At 54.4% G+C, this 16,961-nt stretch overlaps 1 protein-coding gene across 2 annotated transcripts in view; it reads right to left on the reverse strand.

Moving 5' to 3' along the window:
• Positions 1-7,299, reverse strand: part of FOXC1 (forkhead box C1) — a 14,811-nt gene extending 7,512 nt beyond the window's left edge. The window contains exons 1-2 of one of the 2 annotated variants that reach the window (XM_076330452.1): positions 5,416-7,299; positions 1,754-1,948 (exon numbers count right to left, since the gene is read on the reverse strand). In XM_076330452.1, the coding sequence (XP_076186567.1) occupies positions 5,590-7,299 (1,710 nt within the window). In that variant the 3' untranslated portion in view covers positions 1,754-1,948; positions 5,416-5,589. Of the gene's footprint in view, positions 1-1,753; positions 1,949-5,002; positions 5,209-5,415 lie in introns of those variants that run through there. The other variant, XM_076330451.1, reaches the window with a different exon arrangement.
• Between the last annotated feature and the right edge of the window lie 9,662 nt (positions 7,300-16,961).

Below are 16,961 nucleotides of genomic sequence, written 5' to 3' on the forward strand. Positions count from 1 at the left end.
ACGAGCTCTGATTGAATTTTATTCTTCCTGACCTGGCCCGTTTTTATTGCATGGACACCATCAATCTTGACCTAACGCGACGTTTGTTTATTACTTTGGGAAAGAAGCGAATGGCTTTATGAGCCCCAGCGTAATTAAACCAGGCGGGCGACGTTCACCGCGGCACCGCACCACCTTTGGGGCGGATTCACAACACAGACAAGCCGCCGGGGAGGCGAGGCAGAAAGGGGGGGGGGGGGGGGGGGGGGGGGAAGGAGGGGGGGGGGGGGGGGGGGGGGGGAAGGGAGGGGGGGAACCCTCACGGGAAGGGTCAGTGGGATCCTCCCAGCCTGTGAGCTTGTGTGCGAGATGCCGGTGGATCGAAACTCATCCACGTCCCAGGGGAACACCGAGCAGCTCCCTTACGCCACACTTCAGGCCCGCTAGGTCGACGCGGAGCGCCTCTTACGCAGCTTGCCGCGTAAACCTGTGCTCGCCTTCCGCGCTGCCCCGGCTGCGCGCCGGGGCAGGCCACCTGCGCCCCCGCGCAGCGACAGCTCGGCTCGGGCACCCCGACGGCGCCCACTGCCGCCCTCCTCATCCCCCTCCCAAAAAAACCCACCCGCGCATCTTAAAATGACGGAAGCATTTAGCCAACGTGCCCGGCCCCAACACGGGGAACTGGGAAAAATAGACTGACCACGCCGAGGCGTTTAAATTACTTTACAAGCGAAATTAATTGAAAGCTAATGTTCAGTTAGCAGTTGCTGTTGAAATGGGCGATTTCGGGAAGAGGATGGGGGAGCGTTTCTACGCGCCGCACCGCAGCGCTCCCGTTACCTGCCTGTGCGCAGCGCTGCCATGTGCGCGCCTCGGTGCTGCACGCGTTTGCCAACGCAATCAAGACGACGTAATAAGACTGCTCATTGTTACCTCACGCTCTTCTTCTCCACGTGGGCGCCGAGGCGCGCTCAGCCCCCGACGGTGGGCGACCGCTCCTTTCTGCGCGGCGGCACCACCCTGCCCCCCGCAACACCCGCACCGGCCTTTGCGTGCGCCGGCTGCGACTCGCCCGCAACGCGCAAGCAAAGCCTCCAGAGCCCAGGGCGAAGCTTTAAGCTCGCCCCGCTCCAGCAGCGTATTTTTGGGGAGGCGAGGGCAGAGGACAGCCTGCTGCCGGAGTACCGTCGGCGGGTCGATACGCTGCTACCCCAGGGTTACCGGTAGCGTGACGAAGTTAAGCCCGACTATGAAAATACCCCCGTCCTAACTTCGAAGCGCCTTTCCCGAACTTCGTGGCTTTCAGAAGGGGCCCCGGATATCGTAAAACGCCCATTTGGAAACATTCCCTTAACGTCTCCATCCACAACACATTCTCACCATGTTCTCCCTCTGACCTGGCCTGTGGAGGTAGGGAAGTGTTTTTATCCATGTCCTCTCAACTAGTTGCATGCACTTCTCTGCTATTTTTGGTTATGACCTTTGCAGAACATAATACGAACTGTCACTCAGTTTAAGAAGAAATTCCGAGGAGAAAACTTAGAAGGGAGAATATTTCCTCTTCTCTGCGTTTTCTTCAGTTTAAGTGACAGATGAGCAAATACAAGAAAACCACCAGAACCAGCTAAGCGGAATGGTCCCTCAAATTAATAATAATAATAATAATAATAATAATAAAAGTATGGGTTGTTTTTTTTCCTAGATGAAAAGCAAAGCAATGGTTTTGTAAAAAATCAGCTTGAGCCAAGAATACAACACAAAGCGCCGTGCTAACCTGGCACCTAATGGACTGCTCTGCAGGCAAGGCTGGGGCCGAGCAGCATGCGTCCCCGCTCGCTGTCCGCGCTGCCACCAAAGATGCAGAGGCCCTACGGATGCACCTTTCAGCTGCCGCCTGGGCGCACGTCCCGTGCCCACCTCCGCGCAGGGTCGGACCGCATCTCTTTTGGCGTTCAGGGCAGGCCCAGTTCTGCTGGGAGACAATCACAGGTCAGAAGGTTTGCCTCCTGCTCGCAAGGGGAAGCACAAGAGGGACGAGGGCCCGTTGCCCCGCGCTGGGCCCCGCTGCCCCAATTCGTGCCTTACAGGTAGGAGCGCTGCCCGCCGACGGACGCCCCGCTCCGCGCCCGCCCCGCTGCTCTGCCCCAGCCCGGGAAGGTTTCTAGCAAGCCCGCCGGGCCTCTCCCCCCCTCCCCAGCAGCAGGAGCGGCAACGTGTCACGCCGGAGGCCCTGGCCCGGCGGAGCGGAGCGGCCGGCCCACCTCCGCGCAGCACCGCGCAGGGACCCCGCGGCACCGGCCTGCGCGCCGGGCGGGCCGCCCCCCGCTGCCAAGCCCGCACGATTCACTGCCCACCGCGGGGCCCCTCTGCACCGCTAGTGTTATTTTCGTCGTGCACAATTTCTGCGCGGAGGGGGATAATAATAATAACAACAACAACAACAACAACAATAACCCAAGCCGAAGCACGCGTGTGAGGTGAGCCAGCCCGTCGCACCGAGAACCGGGAGGTGACCTTCGCCGCGACCACGCACGTCACTTCAGGAAAGGGATCCCCTCTGGGGCTGAGGATCCCGGCACGACCTACCTGGCGGCCGAGCGGGACGTTTCCCTTCGCCCCCTCCCTGACTGCGAGCCGCCCCCCGGCCAGGCGAGCCCCCTCCGCCCGCCCCTTTTTACTGCCAGGGCCGCGGGGAGCGCAAGTTGCGCGGCCTCCCCGCGGTGCCGGGGCCGCGGAGGGCAGCGGGCCGCCCCGGGGCGGCCGGGGCGTTAGCAGTAATTATAGACGGCACTTGTTCAAGCTCGGCACAGCCCCCCCCAGCTCCCCAAGTCGAGCAGCACCACTGACAATGCCACGGGCGATTAAACAAGCCGAGCTAACAACTGCTTTCCCTCCTATTTATTTTCGCCACAAACACCCTACCGCTGGAGACAGCCGAGAAAACCCAAAATACAGGAAAGCCGGCGCCTGATCGCAACAAAAATAACAGGCCAATAATACATGCAATCGCCTCTCTACCCTCTCCGTTAATTTTTAGTTTTCTTTTAAATACCGGGCGGGGGGAGGCGGGAACGGCGTTACCGTGCAGCCACCTCGCTGGCAAACCCAGCTGCCAAAAGCAAAGGGAGCCGCCGCCGCCGCCGCCGCCGGGGCTCCCCCTTCCAAGGAGGGGGAGCGAAGGAGGGAGGCGGCGAAAGCCCCGCCGTGCCCCTGCCCGGCAGCCCCGGTCACAAGGAGAGGGGAGGCGGGAGCCGCCAGCTCAGCTGCCCCCCGCTCGGTACCGGGACAGGGACGGTGGGGAGCAGAAGGTCAGCCCGACCGGGAATAGGTAACATTTTATTTCCCTTTGCTGGTGAAAAACGGGGAGCTGCGATTAAAACGTGCCCCCGGAGCGAAGGCGTTCAGCTTTGCTCGTCCTTCGCTTCAGATTTACCGCAACCGGACGACGGAGCGTTTGAGTTTCTCTCACCCAGCTCGGCAAAGAAAGAAATATAAATAAGGCCGGTAATCTCTATAGCGGTACTAGCACGAAAAAGCGAAGACTATGCGATACTTAAATAAACGTATTTTAAGCCAGCGTTATAAAATGACACGCGCACACCCCCACCCCCCCGGTTCATTCGATCTGCTGAAGGTGTTTTCTGAATATTAGATCATCGCTTTGGAGGGGAAGCGCAGCTCAAAAGCGAGGTAATAAGGTTTAACTGTAAATACCTTTGTATTTATTTACAGTGTAACCCTTAACAATGCAACAGCAATTACTGCTAAGTGTTGCTTTTAGATAAGAGATACTGATAGGAAACTGTATTATCTTGAAAGCAAACTTTAGGCCTTAAATATCTGTAATCAAATAATCTTCTTCCCAAGTCTGACTGACAAGGCAGATTCTTTTAAGTTAATGAATTTATTGCATTTTGGTGGTTATTTACAAAGGGGGAAGGTGATCCCCATTGCCCGTAGGTTCTTAACTGCAAATTGTCCAGAAGGTGAGATTCTTGATCTGACAAGGCGTCAGTCTGTGCAGCACTCAGCTACTACCCTGGTAATTCCCCCCCCCACCCCCCCCGATTTAAGGAAAAAGGAGGGAGGAAAGGAGGCAAAAAAAAAAAAAACCAACAAACCAAACAACTATATAAGAAACATTCTCCCACAGAAACTCCTTCTAAAATAATTTCAGTCTGAGCAATTAGGGCACTTCCAACATACCAGTAATGTCCCTAAAGGACAGGAGTAAAGCAGAGCTATAAAGGTGTAAGGGTAGACTGTACAAGCGCCCTTTAATCCAACTAATTTTTTTTTTCTGAAATAAAATAGTGCTTTAAAAATATCTATTACAGAAGCGGCTTCACGGATGTGATTGCGCGCATTGCTATCAATACGAAGCGGTGATTTATATGCTTACATTGTATTTAAGAATATACGTACTACAGCGTATCTGGCATCTACTAGACACTGTGGAGTTTAGCAACATATGCAATGCGTATACGAAGCTATAAATAAATACGTAATCCTTCTTTAAATATAGATACATATGTAAATCCTATATATAAATACATTTGAAATACACAAGCAGGGATCGATAGCTCGATATATATACACACAGTTACACAAGGGCGGGAATCTAGTGCATGTACTTCTACCTCGGAGTTACCGCTTAATATATCCTTACATAGGCATATTATTTAAAAAAGCCGTAATGTTGTCGCACTCCTGCGTATGGTCAAATGTTTCCAGGTCTTGCCCATTAATTGCTAAGAAAACGTGTTTGTTTATTTGCCAACTCAGAGCTGCCATGGGAAAGTATTTTTTTCCTAGCGGATAAGGCGAGCTGACTAAGTGGAACATATTGCAGAAGAGACCGAAAAGGGATTTTTCGACCTGGCAGTTCCTAAATGGTCTTTGGAATTTGTGCGGAGGGGAACGAGCTGTTCCAGCGACAAAGTTAGTTATGAAATCCCTTTTCTCTCTCTTTCTCTCGCCCTCTAAATGAAAATATTAAAATATACAGACGTGTAAAGGATCATTCCAACTGAATGGTAATTTATTAATAAACAAACAATGCAATACCTTCAGAATATTTTCAACAAAAAAAAGAAAAATATTGATAGAATAAGATTAATACAGTTTCCCTTTTTATATATAGTGAAAAAATCAGCGTTTCAGTCAATTTGAACGTCACTTTTCAGGGAAGGGGGAAACACTTTCTGGCGTTTGGTCCGCAACATCCAACTACAAATTAAAAATAAATTACTATGTCGCAATTTACATTTTAAAACAAGTCCTTGTAAAAGAGGAAGGGAGAAAAAAATAAGAAGCTGGTACTCTACGCTGGACTTTTCGCCCCCTTTTAAACACGGGGCATGACAATACCTTAAGGGATGGGGAAGGGGGGGGGGGGGGAAGTATTTCTTAAAGCAATTAAAAAAAAAAACTTACGTGTTATTGGAGTAACACTGTCCTTTAACAAACCAAGACATGCTTTGGGGCTGTCTCTGTACAAAAGCTTTTCGCGTGCGCTCGCTTCCCTCCGCGGGCGCGGCGGGGGCCGGCGGCGCGGTGCTTGCGCGGTGCTGCGCGGTCTCCCCGCTGTCTCCCCGCGGCGGGCCTCCTTCAGAATTTGCCGCAGTCGTAGACGAAGGCCCCGGAGGTGCGGTAGAGCGGCTGGCTGCCGGGGAAGGCCATCTGACAGCTGCCGCCGCCCCCCGCCCCGCCGCCGCCGCCGCCGCCGCCCCCCGCCCCGCCGCCACCGCCGCCGCCGCCGCCCGGCGAGGCGCTGAGGCCCAGCCGCGGCGCCTCGAAGACCTCCCGCGGGGCGGCGGCGAAGCCCTGCTGAGGCCCCGCGTAGCCCGCCGCGCCCGCCAGCGGGCCCAGCTCCCCCGCCGCCGCCGCAGCCGCCGCCGCCGCCGCCGCCGCCTGGTTGAGGTACCAGGAGGCCAGGCGGCCCTGGTGCGGGTGCGGGTGCGGGTGGTGCCCCTCCTGGTGGCCGCCCGCCGCGCCGCCCAACCCGCCGTGCCCCAGCGCCCCGCCGCCGCCGCCCCCCGCCCCGCCGCCGCCGCCGCCGCCGCCGCCCGTGGGCATGGCGTAGTCGGGCAGAGGGTCCTCGGCGGGGCTGGCGGCGGCGGCGGGCAGGTGGCCGGGTCGGTCGGCGCCGCCCGCCGCCGCGTAGAGGCTCATGGCCTGCATGTTGCAGTGGTAGGTGCCGGCGGCAGCGCCGGCGGCCGCCTGGCCGCAGGGCGAGCCGTAGACGGAGCTGTGGCCCGGCGAGTAGCCGCCGAGGGAGAGGGCGGGCGGGATGCCGGTGCGCGGGGCGGCGGCGGCGGGGGCCAGGAGGCCGGCGCCCAGCTCTGCGGCGGCCTGCGGCGAGCCCCGCAGCGAGGTCATGATGTTGTCCACGCTGAAGCCCGGGCCGTGGTGGTGGGGCGGCGGCGGGGGCGGCGGCGGGGGCGGCGGCGGCGGCTCGGGGGCCTCCAGGCTGAGGGAGCGGCTGGAGGGGAGGGTGCTGCGGGGGCTGCCGCCGCTGGAGAGGCTGCTGCTGCTGTCGGGGCTCTCGATCTTGGGCACGGCGCCGAGCGGCGGCGCGGCGCCGGGGGGGGACACGGCCTGCGGCGGCGAGGCCGTGCCGTTCTCCGTCTTGATGTCCTGGATGCGGACGGGCGGCGGCGGCGGCGCGGCGCTGCCCCCGGCGGGGCCGCCCTCGGGCTCGGCGGCGGCGGCGGCGGGCGGCGGCGGGCGCGGCGGGGCATGGTCCTTGAGGTGCAGGCGGTCCTTCTCCTCCTTGTCCTTGACGGCGTCCTTCTTCTTGAAGCGGCGGCGGCGGCGGAGGAAGCTGCCGTTCTCGAACATGTTGTAGGAGTCGGGGTCGAGGGTCCAGTAGCTGCCCTTGCCGGGCTTCTTGTCGTCGCGGGGCACCTTGACGAAGCACTCGTTGAGGGAGAGGTTGTGGCGGATGCTGTTCTGCCAGCCCTGCTTGTTGTCCCGGTAGAAAGGGAACCGCTCCATGATGAACTGGTAGATCCCGTTCAAGGTGATCTTCTTATCGGGCGCGTTCTGGATGGCCATGGTGATGAGGGCGATGTAGCTGTAGGGCGGCTTCACCATATCCTTGGGCTGCGGCGGCGGCGTGTAGGGCCCGTAGGCGCGGGCCATGCCGGCCGGGTACTGCTCGTGGGCCGGGTGGGAGTACATGCTCATCGGGGCCGGCATGGCCGTGTAGCCCCCGCCGGCCGCCGCCGCGGCGGCGCGGTAGTAGCTCTGCTCTCCGCCGAGGTACGGCACCACTCCCAGGGAGTTGGGACTGGACACGGAGTAGCGAGCCTGCATGTCCTCCCGTCAGCTTTCCCCCACCCTCCCCGCCGGACCAAACAGCGCGTCCCTTCCCCCTCCACCCCTCCGCCGCTCCGCGGACCGAGCTGGACCGGGCGGCCGGGCAACCCCCACCCCCCCACCCCCCCGGCGGAGCGCGGAAAAAGGGAGGAAGAATAACGACGGCAGCGCCGAAAGTCTCCTCTTCTTCGCCCAGGAAAGCCCACCGGCAAGCTCCCGCACTCCACGCGGAGGGGAAAAAAAAAAAAATTCAAAAAAGGGAAAAAAAAGAGGGGGGTGAAAAAGGGGGAAAAATGTTTTTAAAAAGAAAACGGGGGAGGGGAAAAAAAAAGTAATCGCAGCGGAGAAAGCAACTTCCAAACGCAGAAAGAGTATTAAGAAAATAAAACCTTTGCAAAGAGGCTCCCACGCTCCCAGTTCCTTGTTCCACGGGGATCTGCAACAAGTTGTCTGCAAAGGAGGGACAAAAGTAGAGGGATGTGTTTTGTTGGCTTTTTTTAAGCGAGCAGAAGAAGAAAAAAATCCACCTTCCCGATCTCCCAGTGCAAAGTCTCCCTCTCTCTCTCCCTCTCGCTTTTTTTCAGTCTCTTTTTCAGTCGCAGGCTGCTTTGGGAAGCATCGGAAAAACTCCTGAACTTTTGAGCATCCGTCACCACGGCGAGAACTTTTTTACGCACTTACAGTTTTCTCCTTTTTTTTTTTCCTCCCTCTCCTCTCTCGGTCTCCTTTTTTTTTTTTTTTTTTCCTCTCTTTTTTTTTTTCTTTTCCTCCTTTTGCGGGCGGCCCGGCTCCGCCCCGCCGAGCCGGGGCGGCCAATGAGGGCCGGGAGACACCCGCGGCTCTGAATGAGGAGGGAAAAAAAAAAGGAGCGAGCGAGCAAAAAAAAAAAAAAAAAAAAAAAAAGAGAGTAAAAAAGAAGCGGGGGGGGGGGAAATCCCCGCAGCAGCCCTGGGAGCTGCAGCTCTCGGGGACCGGCCACACACGCTCGCCGGCACAGGCGGACGCCTTGAGCGCCGCGGAGCCCCGGGCTGGCGCGGGCCGCTGCGCACCCGCGGGGACCCTCCCGCGCCCGCGGGTTTTGCGCGCCGACCCGCGCGAGCCCTGCAGCCCCGTGCCTGCCTGCCCGCCCGCCCACCCGCGTCCTGACGCGCGCGGTCACCCTCGCACACGCGCCCCGGGCACACGCACGACGTGCATGCCTGCACCAATGTGTGTGTGTATATATATATATGTATATATCTATATGCTCCCCCGGAGCTCTTCCCACCCACGCGCGCACCCCGCGCTCCTCCACGCGTGTTTCTCCCCCACGTTCCCTTTTTCTTCTCTTTTTTTTTTTTTTTTTTTTTTTTTTTCTCCGCTCGTTGGTCTGTTTTCTCCGCACGCTCCCGTCGGGCTCTCCCCTCCCCTTCCCTCCGGGCTGCCGCCCGTGTCGGCGGGCAGGCTCCACGCCGGTGTGCCGGCTCGCTCCCTGCCTTCCCCGGCCAGGAGGTTCTGCCTCACCCCGGCTACCTTCCACTCCCCCAGGCCCGCGGGGACGGAGGGGAAAAGTTGGGGTTGGGGGAGTGCGGGGGTGGGTGTGTGCGCGGGGTGGGATGCCCCCTGCCCCGGCAGCACCACCCTGCCTGCAGCCAGCTGCCTGCCTGCCTGACCAAACGCTTCTGAAGAGATTGCATTCCTCCGGTTGACAAGGTTTTGACGAGCCCTCCAAAGCTCCTTTTTATTAATCAGCCGCCAAGGGCTTTCCTCTCTCCGTCTGCAAAGCAAGCGCCCGCTGCCTCCGCTGTTTATAAACACGGGCGCATTTCTTTGTACGGGGTCTTTAGCTCGCTCGTTCAGGTAATCTTTGCAGACCTTACGGGATGTGATACGGAAAGCGGGTCCTTGGTTTATTTATTTATTTATTTATTTAAGACGGAGAGGGCAAACTTTCGTTCCTAATCTGCTTCAGAGTGGACTCCGTGGTATGTCAGGTGTGTCAAAAGAAAAAAAAAAAGAAAAAAAAGTACAATAAAATGAATGTTCCTTAAACTGTTTGGCCGGTTCTGCTGTGAAGATTTGATTTGCGTTGCTGCTGCTTTTGTCTAAGTACCTGAAAGAATATTTGGGCTCTAATCAGAATAACACTTTAACGGGAGCTCAAAGGGAGCAGAGAGTGAAGGCTCGGTTATTTCTTGCTTAAATTTTCCTTTTAATTTGCTGTTACATTTTCAGAAAAAAAATTTCTTTTCGCACTTGAAACACGAGGAGATTCGTACACATATTTGCACAGCAGTATTTTATCAGTACCAGATATTCGAAATCCAACCCGGTGCTCTTCATTCATTTTGCAGCCTATAGCTCTGAAACTTCATTAGCGTTAATAATAGATCAGTTGAGAGGAACAAGCCTAAATCTATTTTAAGGCGTGGAATTTGTACGGGAAAGACGTGCGTGTGTTTGTGAGATGAATTACCCACCCTGATCTTGTGACACTACAAATACGTCAAAAGACCCTTTTGGCTTCACTGAGCTCAAACCCCCTTTCCTCGCTTTTTACTGTGATCGATTGCTTTGGGGATCGCGTCTTTGGAGCGTGTTAAAGGCGCATCATTTGCCTGGTGGTATTTTAGCAGGTATGGCTTTTCCTCTGAAACACCAGTCCGTTGGTTAATAAAAAAAAAAAAAAAAGTATTTTAAATGAGATGCAAGTAATGTGAAGGAGGTAATTTATGTAGCCTAATATCTGCTCCTTTTCATATTCAAACATAACGGGTCTCCTTTTGGTAATAAATGTCAGTCCTTTAATGGTGAATACATTATCCCGTTTAGCCTGTTGTATTTCATCGTCTGGAATCTTTCACCTGCTCCTGCCTAATTACACGTTTTTCCCTTTCCTCCCACCACGGCAGAATTAATAAATGTGCAAACACTGGAGTAGATGTCAATTCCAACACTTTATATTTTCAAAAGCTCTTTCTTGCTTTGCTGAAAAAAAAGAAAAAGAAAAAGAAAAAGGGCATTTTAGCACGTTTCCATGCAGCCCAGGTCATCCGGTTTTCCCACGGTCTTACCTGCCGTTAAAGACAATTTCCATGGGCTTCCCGCTCGCTCCCATGAGCGGCCGTAACGTGCAGCTCCGAGAGCCGGACCCTTTACTGGCTTTTTCATTTTATCTGGACAATGTTTACGGTAGCGAAGCTGTTTCTCAGGCAGAGGCTGGAGTAACACCGAGAAGTTTCAGCACAGGGAAGGGGGGCCATTAATCCGCTGTATTTTGCATCTAATATATTTTGCAATAGCCGCTCTGATGCTATGATTGCGAACTGACGCAACTAACGTGTGTTAGGTTACGTACCTCAAACCAGCAGGACTCTGGTTTCTCTATGCCAGATACAAAAGTCACCATTGTGAGGGTTCGTAGAGTGATTTGGGGGCTGTGCGTGTGCGTGCTGGGGGGAAACAACGGTTTTAGGGGGGCCGACAGATCGGTTTCCCCCCCGGTGTGTTTGGATACCACCCAGAAAGAGCCCTTGGCGCTTGGGTTTCCCTCACCCGCTCGCACCACAGAGCTGCCTTTCCCCAGCGCCCTGCCTTCGCCGCATTATCCGGCGTGGCCTCCGGACGGGAGAGCCACACTTGAGGTGCACCGCCCGGGTCTGCCGCCGAAACGAAGCGGGACGGCAGCAGCCGTGGCCACCGTGCCCCCCCCTCCCCCCCCCGTCCCCCGTCCGCCGTCCCGTCCCGTGCAGACAGACGGGCAGCGGGCACGGCCGCTGCCACCTCCTCCCCGAAGCCGGGCGAGGGGCGCCGGCGGCGGGACGGGGGCCCCGACGGGCAGCCCCGGGCCAGGGGAGCCGCGCTTTTCTTGAAACCCTCCGCGGCTTCGCGTGTGTGGTCATTTGCAACCTTATTTACGGAGATGTCAGAAAGAAAGATGACATCGGAGCGGCAGGCGGAGGGGCTACCATTTGACCTGGGCAAAGCCCAGGTGGACCCAAACAATTCGCTGTGGGTTGTCCTCTCCTCTCAAAGACCTGGAGGTGAACTGCTTTCCAGCCCCGGGCTGTTTATGTTTAGACGTAGTCAGAGCTTCGCTTCTCTCTCTTTCTTTTGGCTCCAACATCACAGCAGTATCCCTGTAACTCCGAAACCAGCCACCCAGCCCGGCTCCTTGCATCTCAGGATGCAGCTTTCCACGTTCCCTAAACAGCGGGCGACACCGCAGGAGAAAACCGCTGACATCCTTTCGGGGGGCAGGGAGGGAAGCGGTCGTATCAAATCTGTGCTTCACCAGTAGAAAAATCTATTGTGCCGAAAGTCCCCTCTCTCTGTTTACAGCCGCTGGACATAGGTGACAGCCATCCTTCCCTCCCTCCCTCCCTCCCTCCCGTCCTTGCAGCCGGCACCTCTGCCATCTCAGCCTGTTGCAATTAAGCCGAGCTCTAAATGCACGGTCTGTTTGCGTGGCACTCAGTTAAGCAAACAGGCGTGATTGTTATTTTATTAACGTGGGTTAACAATTCCATAAATAAGCCGAGGTAGTTTTCCAATCCAGGGCGTCTTTTATCTTAAGACATAAATAACACAACTTAATACGAAAATGAGCGCTCCATTCCCTCTGGCATCTTTTAGGCTCTCCTTCTTGAATGAGAAATAAATTATCCTTTGCAGTAAATGCGGCAGCGGTCATCGGCTTCGTGTAATTCGCAAGAGAAATACCTTAATTTCACGTTCGGTATCTAAAAGCGAATTTTGCATTTAATTTACAAGGGAGAACCGAGACCGTAAAGAGGTCGGAGCCCGCGCGTTTCATCTTCCCACGATAATTATCGCGGTCACACATGTCATTCGTCTCTGTGACACAGGTTGCGTCCCAGAGATGTCGCGGCACTAGGAATAAAAACAAAAACCAGGCTGTGGGAAACTACTTGTGTTGTTTCTGCTATTCAGGTAGAGTACTATCACACACACAGGAAAAAAAACCGCAAGCGCGTAAGAAACCTTTAATTTGGTAGGTTCTCTAGCTGTGGCATCTCACGGTAAAATACTAACATCTGGGGGATTGGGGATGGTAAAAACTCTCTCCTAAAACGACAAGAAGATAGCCAGACATGGACTTTTTTTTCTTTTTCTTTTACTTTCCAAGGTCCCTCGTCCCTTTTGTGTTCCTTTTCCTCCCTTATTTCCTTCCTTTCTCTGGGAGGGGCGGCGAGGGCGGAGGGGGGCTGAATCCATTGGATTCTCTGGAATCATATAAATGAAAACACACACGGAGCAACGAAACTGGGAGCGTGAACCTTTGCAGCCCTGTCCTGCTCCATCTCCACCTATTGCCTTAGCAGACGGGAGGAGAGAGAGAGAGACTTATTTGTATAAAGGGTTTATTTACATTAGAATGAAGCGACAGTTCCTGGTCTGGGGAGTGATAAGTACTTGGCAAGTCATTAGGTAGCAGATAGAGATCAGCCCCTGGGTACATTATTCCCTGCCTTTCGCATACTCGTTTTTGAGGGCTGAGAGGTTTTTCGGGAGGGTGCGCGGCAGAGGTGGGGGTGCGGAGGAGGGGGTTGGGGTGGTGAGGGCGCGCAGCCCTGCTGAGAGCCGCGACCGGGCGCTGCCCCGCTGCGGGCGGCCCTTGGCGGGGGGGGGAAGTCGAAAGCCCCCCGCCCTCCGCGGAGAGCTGCGCGGGGGGAGGCCGCCCCTCCCGCCCCTCAAGCCGCCGGTGCCTGACCGGGACAGCGCACAGGCGAGGGAAGCCGCAAAGCCCCTTCCCCCACCGCCCGGGGAAGGGGCGACGATGCCGCGCCGCACCGCGCCGCACCGCGCCGCGCTGCACCGCACCCGCGGCCGGCGGCCACCTGCGCGGCGGCCGGGCCCTGCGCGGGCCGCGGGCGCCCCCTCCCGGGCCGCCCGTGCCACTGCCGGCGGCTCCGCGCCGCTCCGCGCCGCTCCGCGGGTCCCGCCGCCCGCAGCCTCTCCCCGTCGCCGGGCCGCCCCGCCGGGCACCCGCGGGCTCCCTTCCCTCGCACGGCGGCCCCCGCCCCGCGGAGCGGCCGCGCTCTCCCCTTGCCCACGCCACGGGGGAAGAGGGATTTAAAAAAACCCCACCAACCACCCAACCGCTTCCCGCCGCCTTTTTGCCGCCGTTGAGCTGCTGGGAGCGCGGCCACGCGGTGCCGATTTCGCGAGGCGCAGCTTGCTGTTGGAGGTGAGCGCTAGAGCGATGCCAGCTCTGTCCAGGCCATTATTTTCTTCGCTCTGCCAAGGAATGCCTTTATTGGTTGCCAGGTTTGCCAATAAAACTTGCGAATGAAAAAGCGTTGGTTTCCAGGAAAAGCACTTCTGTTTTTTAACCTCCCCCTTGCTGTCTAATTACTGATGTGTTCAGCCTCCGAAGAACAGCTTCATAAAACTGTCTGGTAAATCCAGAGGCAGATGCTTTCGCGCGGTTGTAGGGTTAGAGGGATGTGTACCTATACACACACGTATACACGCACATGCTCATATATATGCATAGCTAGATGCATGCATGGTTTCCAGAGTTTTACAAGGCATTTATGGGTATTAAGTACAATCGCACCAAAGAACTAGTCTCCTTTAAGGTTCCTAGGGGCTATGGTAATACAAGTAATAAAACTTAGATATCTGCATATGCGCTTTTATGAAGCCACAAATGCTCTCTCTGCACAGTTATTTGCGCGCTGCTGGAAGTAACCCATTATAGTTGTTTACATACAGAAAACAATGTCTCACTCACTCTGCAAAAAGTAAAGTGTAATAAAAAGAGGTGAAAGAATCATTTAAAAGTAGAGCTCTCAAGATGTATCTGTTATTTTCCATAAAACACGGGGAATGCACAAAAGAGATGGATTTTTAAATGCGCCCTGTGTAACAAACACATGGAACTTGCAGCTGCAGGAGTCCCGTGGGCTGTGACCCCAGGCAAGCCCCTCTTTCTAGTAGGGCTCTGTCCTCAAAACTAAGCAGTGTACCGTTTGAAGGTAAAAGAAGTCATCATTCCATTCCAGAGTGTGTTACTTCCGCAGTTTCCGACTCTTTCTCGCCCTCCTGCCTCCACAAGGGCACGTGCAGTACCATTTCTGCCAATCTATAAACAGGCTGGTAGGCATGATTTGAAACAGAAAATTTGCACCGAAGCAGAAAAGAGCTCTGGCAGTATGTATTTCAGCGTCCCTTCAAACAGCTCTTTGTTCTCGAAAACCAAATAAAAGCAAAGCTTTTGGTCATTCTTTTTTATCCAGGTGGCATTAGCCCCCTTCGCTCGACCATTGCGTGTTGGATGTGTGGCTCTGGCACACCGCCTGCCCCACTGCACAGCTCATGCCCCAATCCCTGTCCCAACGAGACCGGCTGGCCAACTGTGATGGCAACATGGCTAATGTTTGCGTGTGAGGATGGCACCAGCTGAACCAAACAAGTTCAATTCCTCTATTTTGCAAAGCAGAAGAGATTGCAAGCCTATAACCAGTGCTAGTTGATCAATTTAGAGGTGCTTCACTTGATAAATACAAATACAGGACTTTTAAGATGGCGTAGCATGAAGGAAAAGACACTCGAGGGATTATTTTTAAAGATAAAGTTTTCTATTTAACTTGATAACCCCTAAGTAGAGCCAGAGATTCTTAGCTGAGACTTACATTTAAAAATAATTGCACGCGTATAACTGTGGGGTATAAGTGTGGTTGGTTGGGTAGATAGGCAGATACATAGCTTGCTTTTAATACACAATTTTGCTCTCAGAGTTGTGAACGCTGCAAACATTGAAACAGTAAGTTACAAACAGAACACTCGTGGTAGGACGCTTTGATTGGTAGCTTCCCCCCAATTTAAACAGGCTGGCCAGGTAGCAGAAAACAGCATTTCCTTATTCACTGAAGCCTTCTGGAGAGCTGCAGCACGCTCCCTGCGTGACGGGGAGGGCCACGGAGGTAGAAGGAGAGCTTGCATGGGATGGAGACTGAAGCTACCGTAACCGTCCCTGTGGCAAGAACACCCACAGAAACAGGTAATTTGCCCCTCCCACACCAACTAACAGCCAGAAGCAAAAAATGTTAAAGTAACTTACATCATCGTTTGCCTGTATCATTACTAAGGAGGAACTGAAAGCTGTTTTATGAGGAGCAGACAGACAAGACTAGCTTGAGCTTGAGACATAAAAAACCCAAACCACTAAGATACCTGAAGGCATCCCAATTAAGTGATATTACCATCCCGATCAAGATGCAGTCATTGTTAGTAAGCATCCCTGATTTTTAACAGAGATATTCCAATTAGGTAGATTTCCTGATTAGGCGCACTTAAATTAAGTGGAGAGAACAGCGTGGAGGAAACGTGGATGGCTTTTATAAGGGCCAGCTTCAGAGGGGGACTTTGTCACTTGCAACAGGGTGTGAGTGAGTTCAGACCGCGTAGCCCAAAATCACAGCAATGCCCCTTTGCTCTATGCTGAGCAACCATCTAACCTTGAAGACATCCAGCCTTGGTCGGTGCCTCCGTCTTTTACCTGCGCGTTCCCTGGGCACCAGTAGCTCTGCTGCTGGGCATGCCTGCAACCGCCTGAGTCAGAGCATCTTGGCACCTGTTTTCAGCCTAAATCCCAATGGGATCCAAAAAGTAGGCAGAGTGGCGTCTAAGCACCCGCAGGGGATGATCCAATAGATAATGTCTTGGGCTTTGGGATAAATTTGAAAGGAAGGTCCTTATCAGCCCTGCACTGCATATCTCTCTGTTTTATGGGTCTCAACTCTGGCCAGAGCCTCATGGTTTTTGGATGGAGTGACTCGAGGTGACACGTTTAGGCAGTAGTCACAAAGCTTTTTATGCCATTGCCTCTCTCCTTGTTACTCAGGCCTTGAGCTTGAAGGTCTAAAGCACGGTTCTGGAGGAAAAAAATACAGACAGCAAGACTTCCAAACACTGGTCCTTTTGAAAGCCCTGAGCTGAACCTGCCAAGTGTGCTGAGTGAAGAGAAGGGTATTAGACTTACACCTAGCTGTGCTGTGCTGCCCTTAATATTCACCATGGGCACAGCTACAACTGAAACAACTCTTCTGGTCAGGAGAGAGTTCTGTGAAAGGAGGTTGCAGTGGACAGGGATGGCCTCCCTGGGCCCTGGGAAGAGCTTTGTGTCTCTCCATGAATCTATTTCCCTCCAGAGGCTGGGCTTGTCTTGCATCTACCCACTGAATAAGGGAAGGAATGCAAGCCCTCCACCACACCTCTAGCTTTCAACATTTGCTGAGCCTGTTTGTCTATTTTGGTTTTTTTTTTTCCCCCTATGACTTCTGAGATTGTAATCTCGGCAGGGTAGGGACTGCCTCCTGTTCTACATTTGTACACTGTCTAGCTCCTGACTGTGCCCGGGATCTCAAGCTGATGTGCTAATAATGAATAAGCATAATTATCTTGGGGATACTCTTCAAGGATTCATCTGGAACAAATTGGAGTTGGGATAAAATAGACCATTTCCTTTGGAAGAGAAGGGCCTATGGTAATCACGCGATTAAAACTATCGTTCTCTGCAGAGGTGAACACAGGTGTTGCATTCAGTGGTGTTCATCACAGATTTGCATCATTGTGTCCCTCTTTCTTCTAAATTTAGAGGAATGGCAGCAGCCATCTAAACCTCTTTGAAGAAAAAGATGACACAGAGTTTT

Source organism: Aptenodytes patagonicus, chromosome 2 (assembly GCF_965638725.1).
Source record: "Aptenodytes patagonicus chromosome 2, bAptPat1.pri.cur, whole genome shotgun sequence".
NCBI lineage: Eukaryota > Metazoa > Chordata > Aves > Sphenisciformes > Spheniscidae > Aptenodytes > Aptenodytes patagonicus.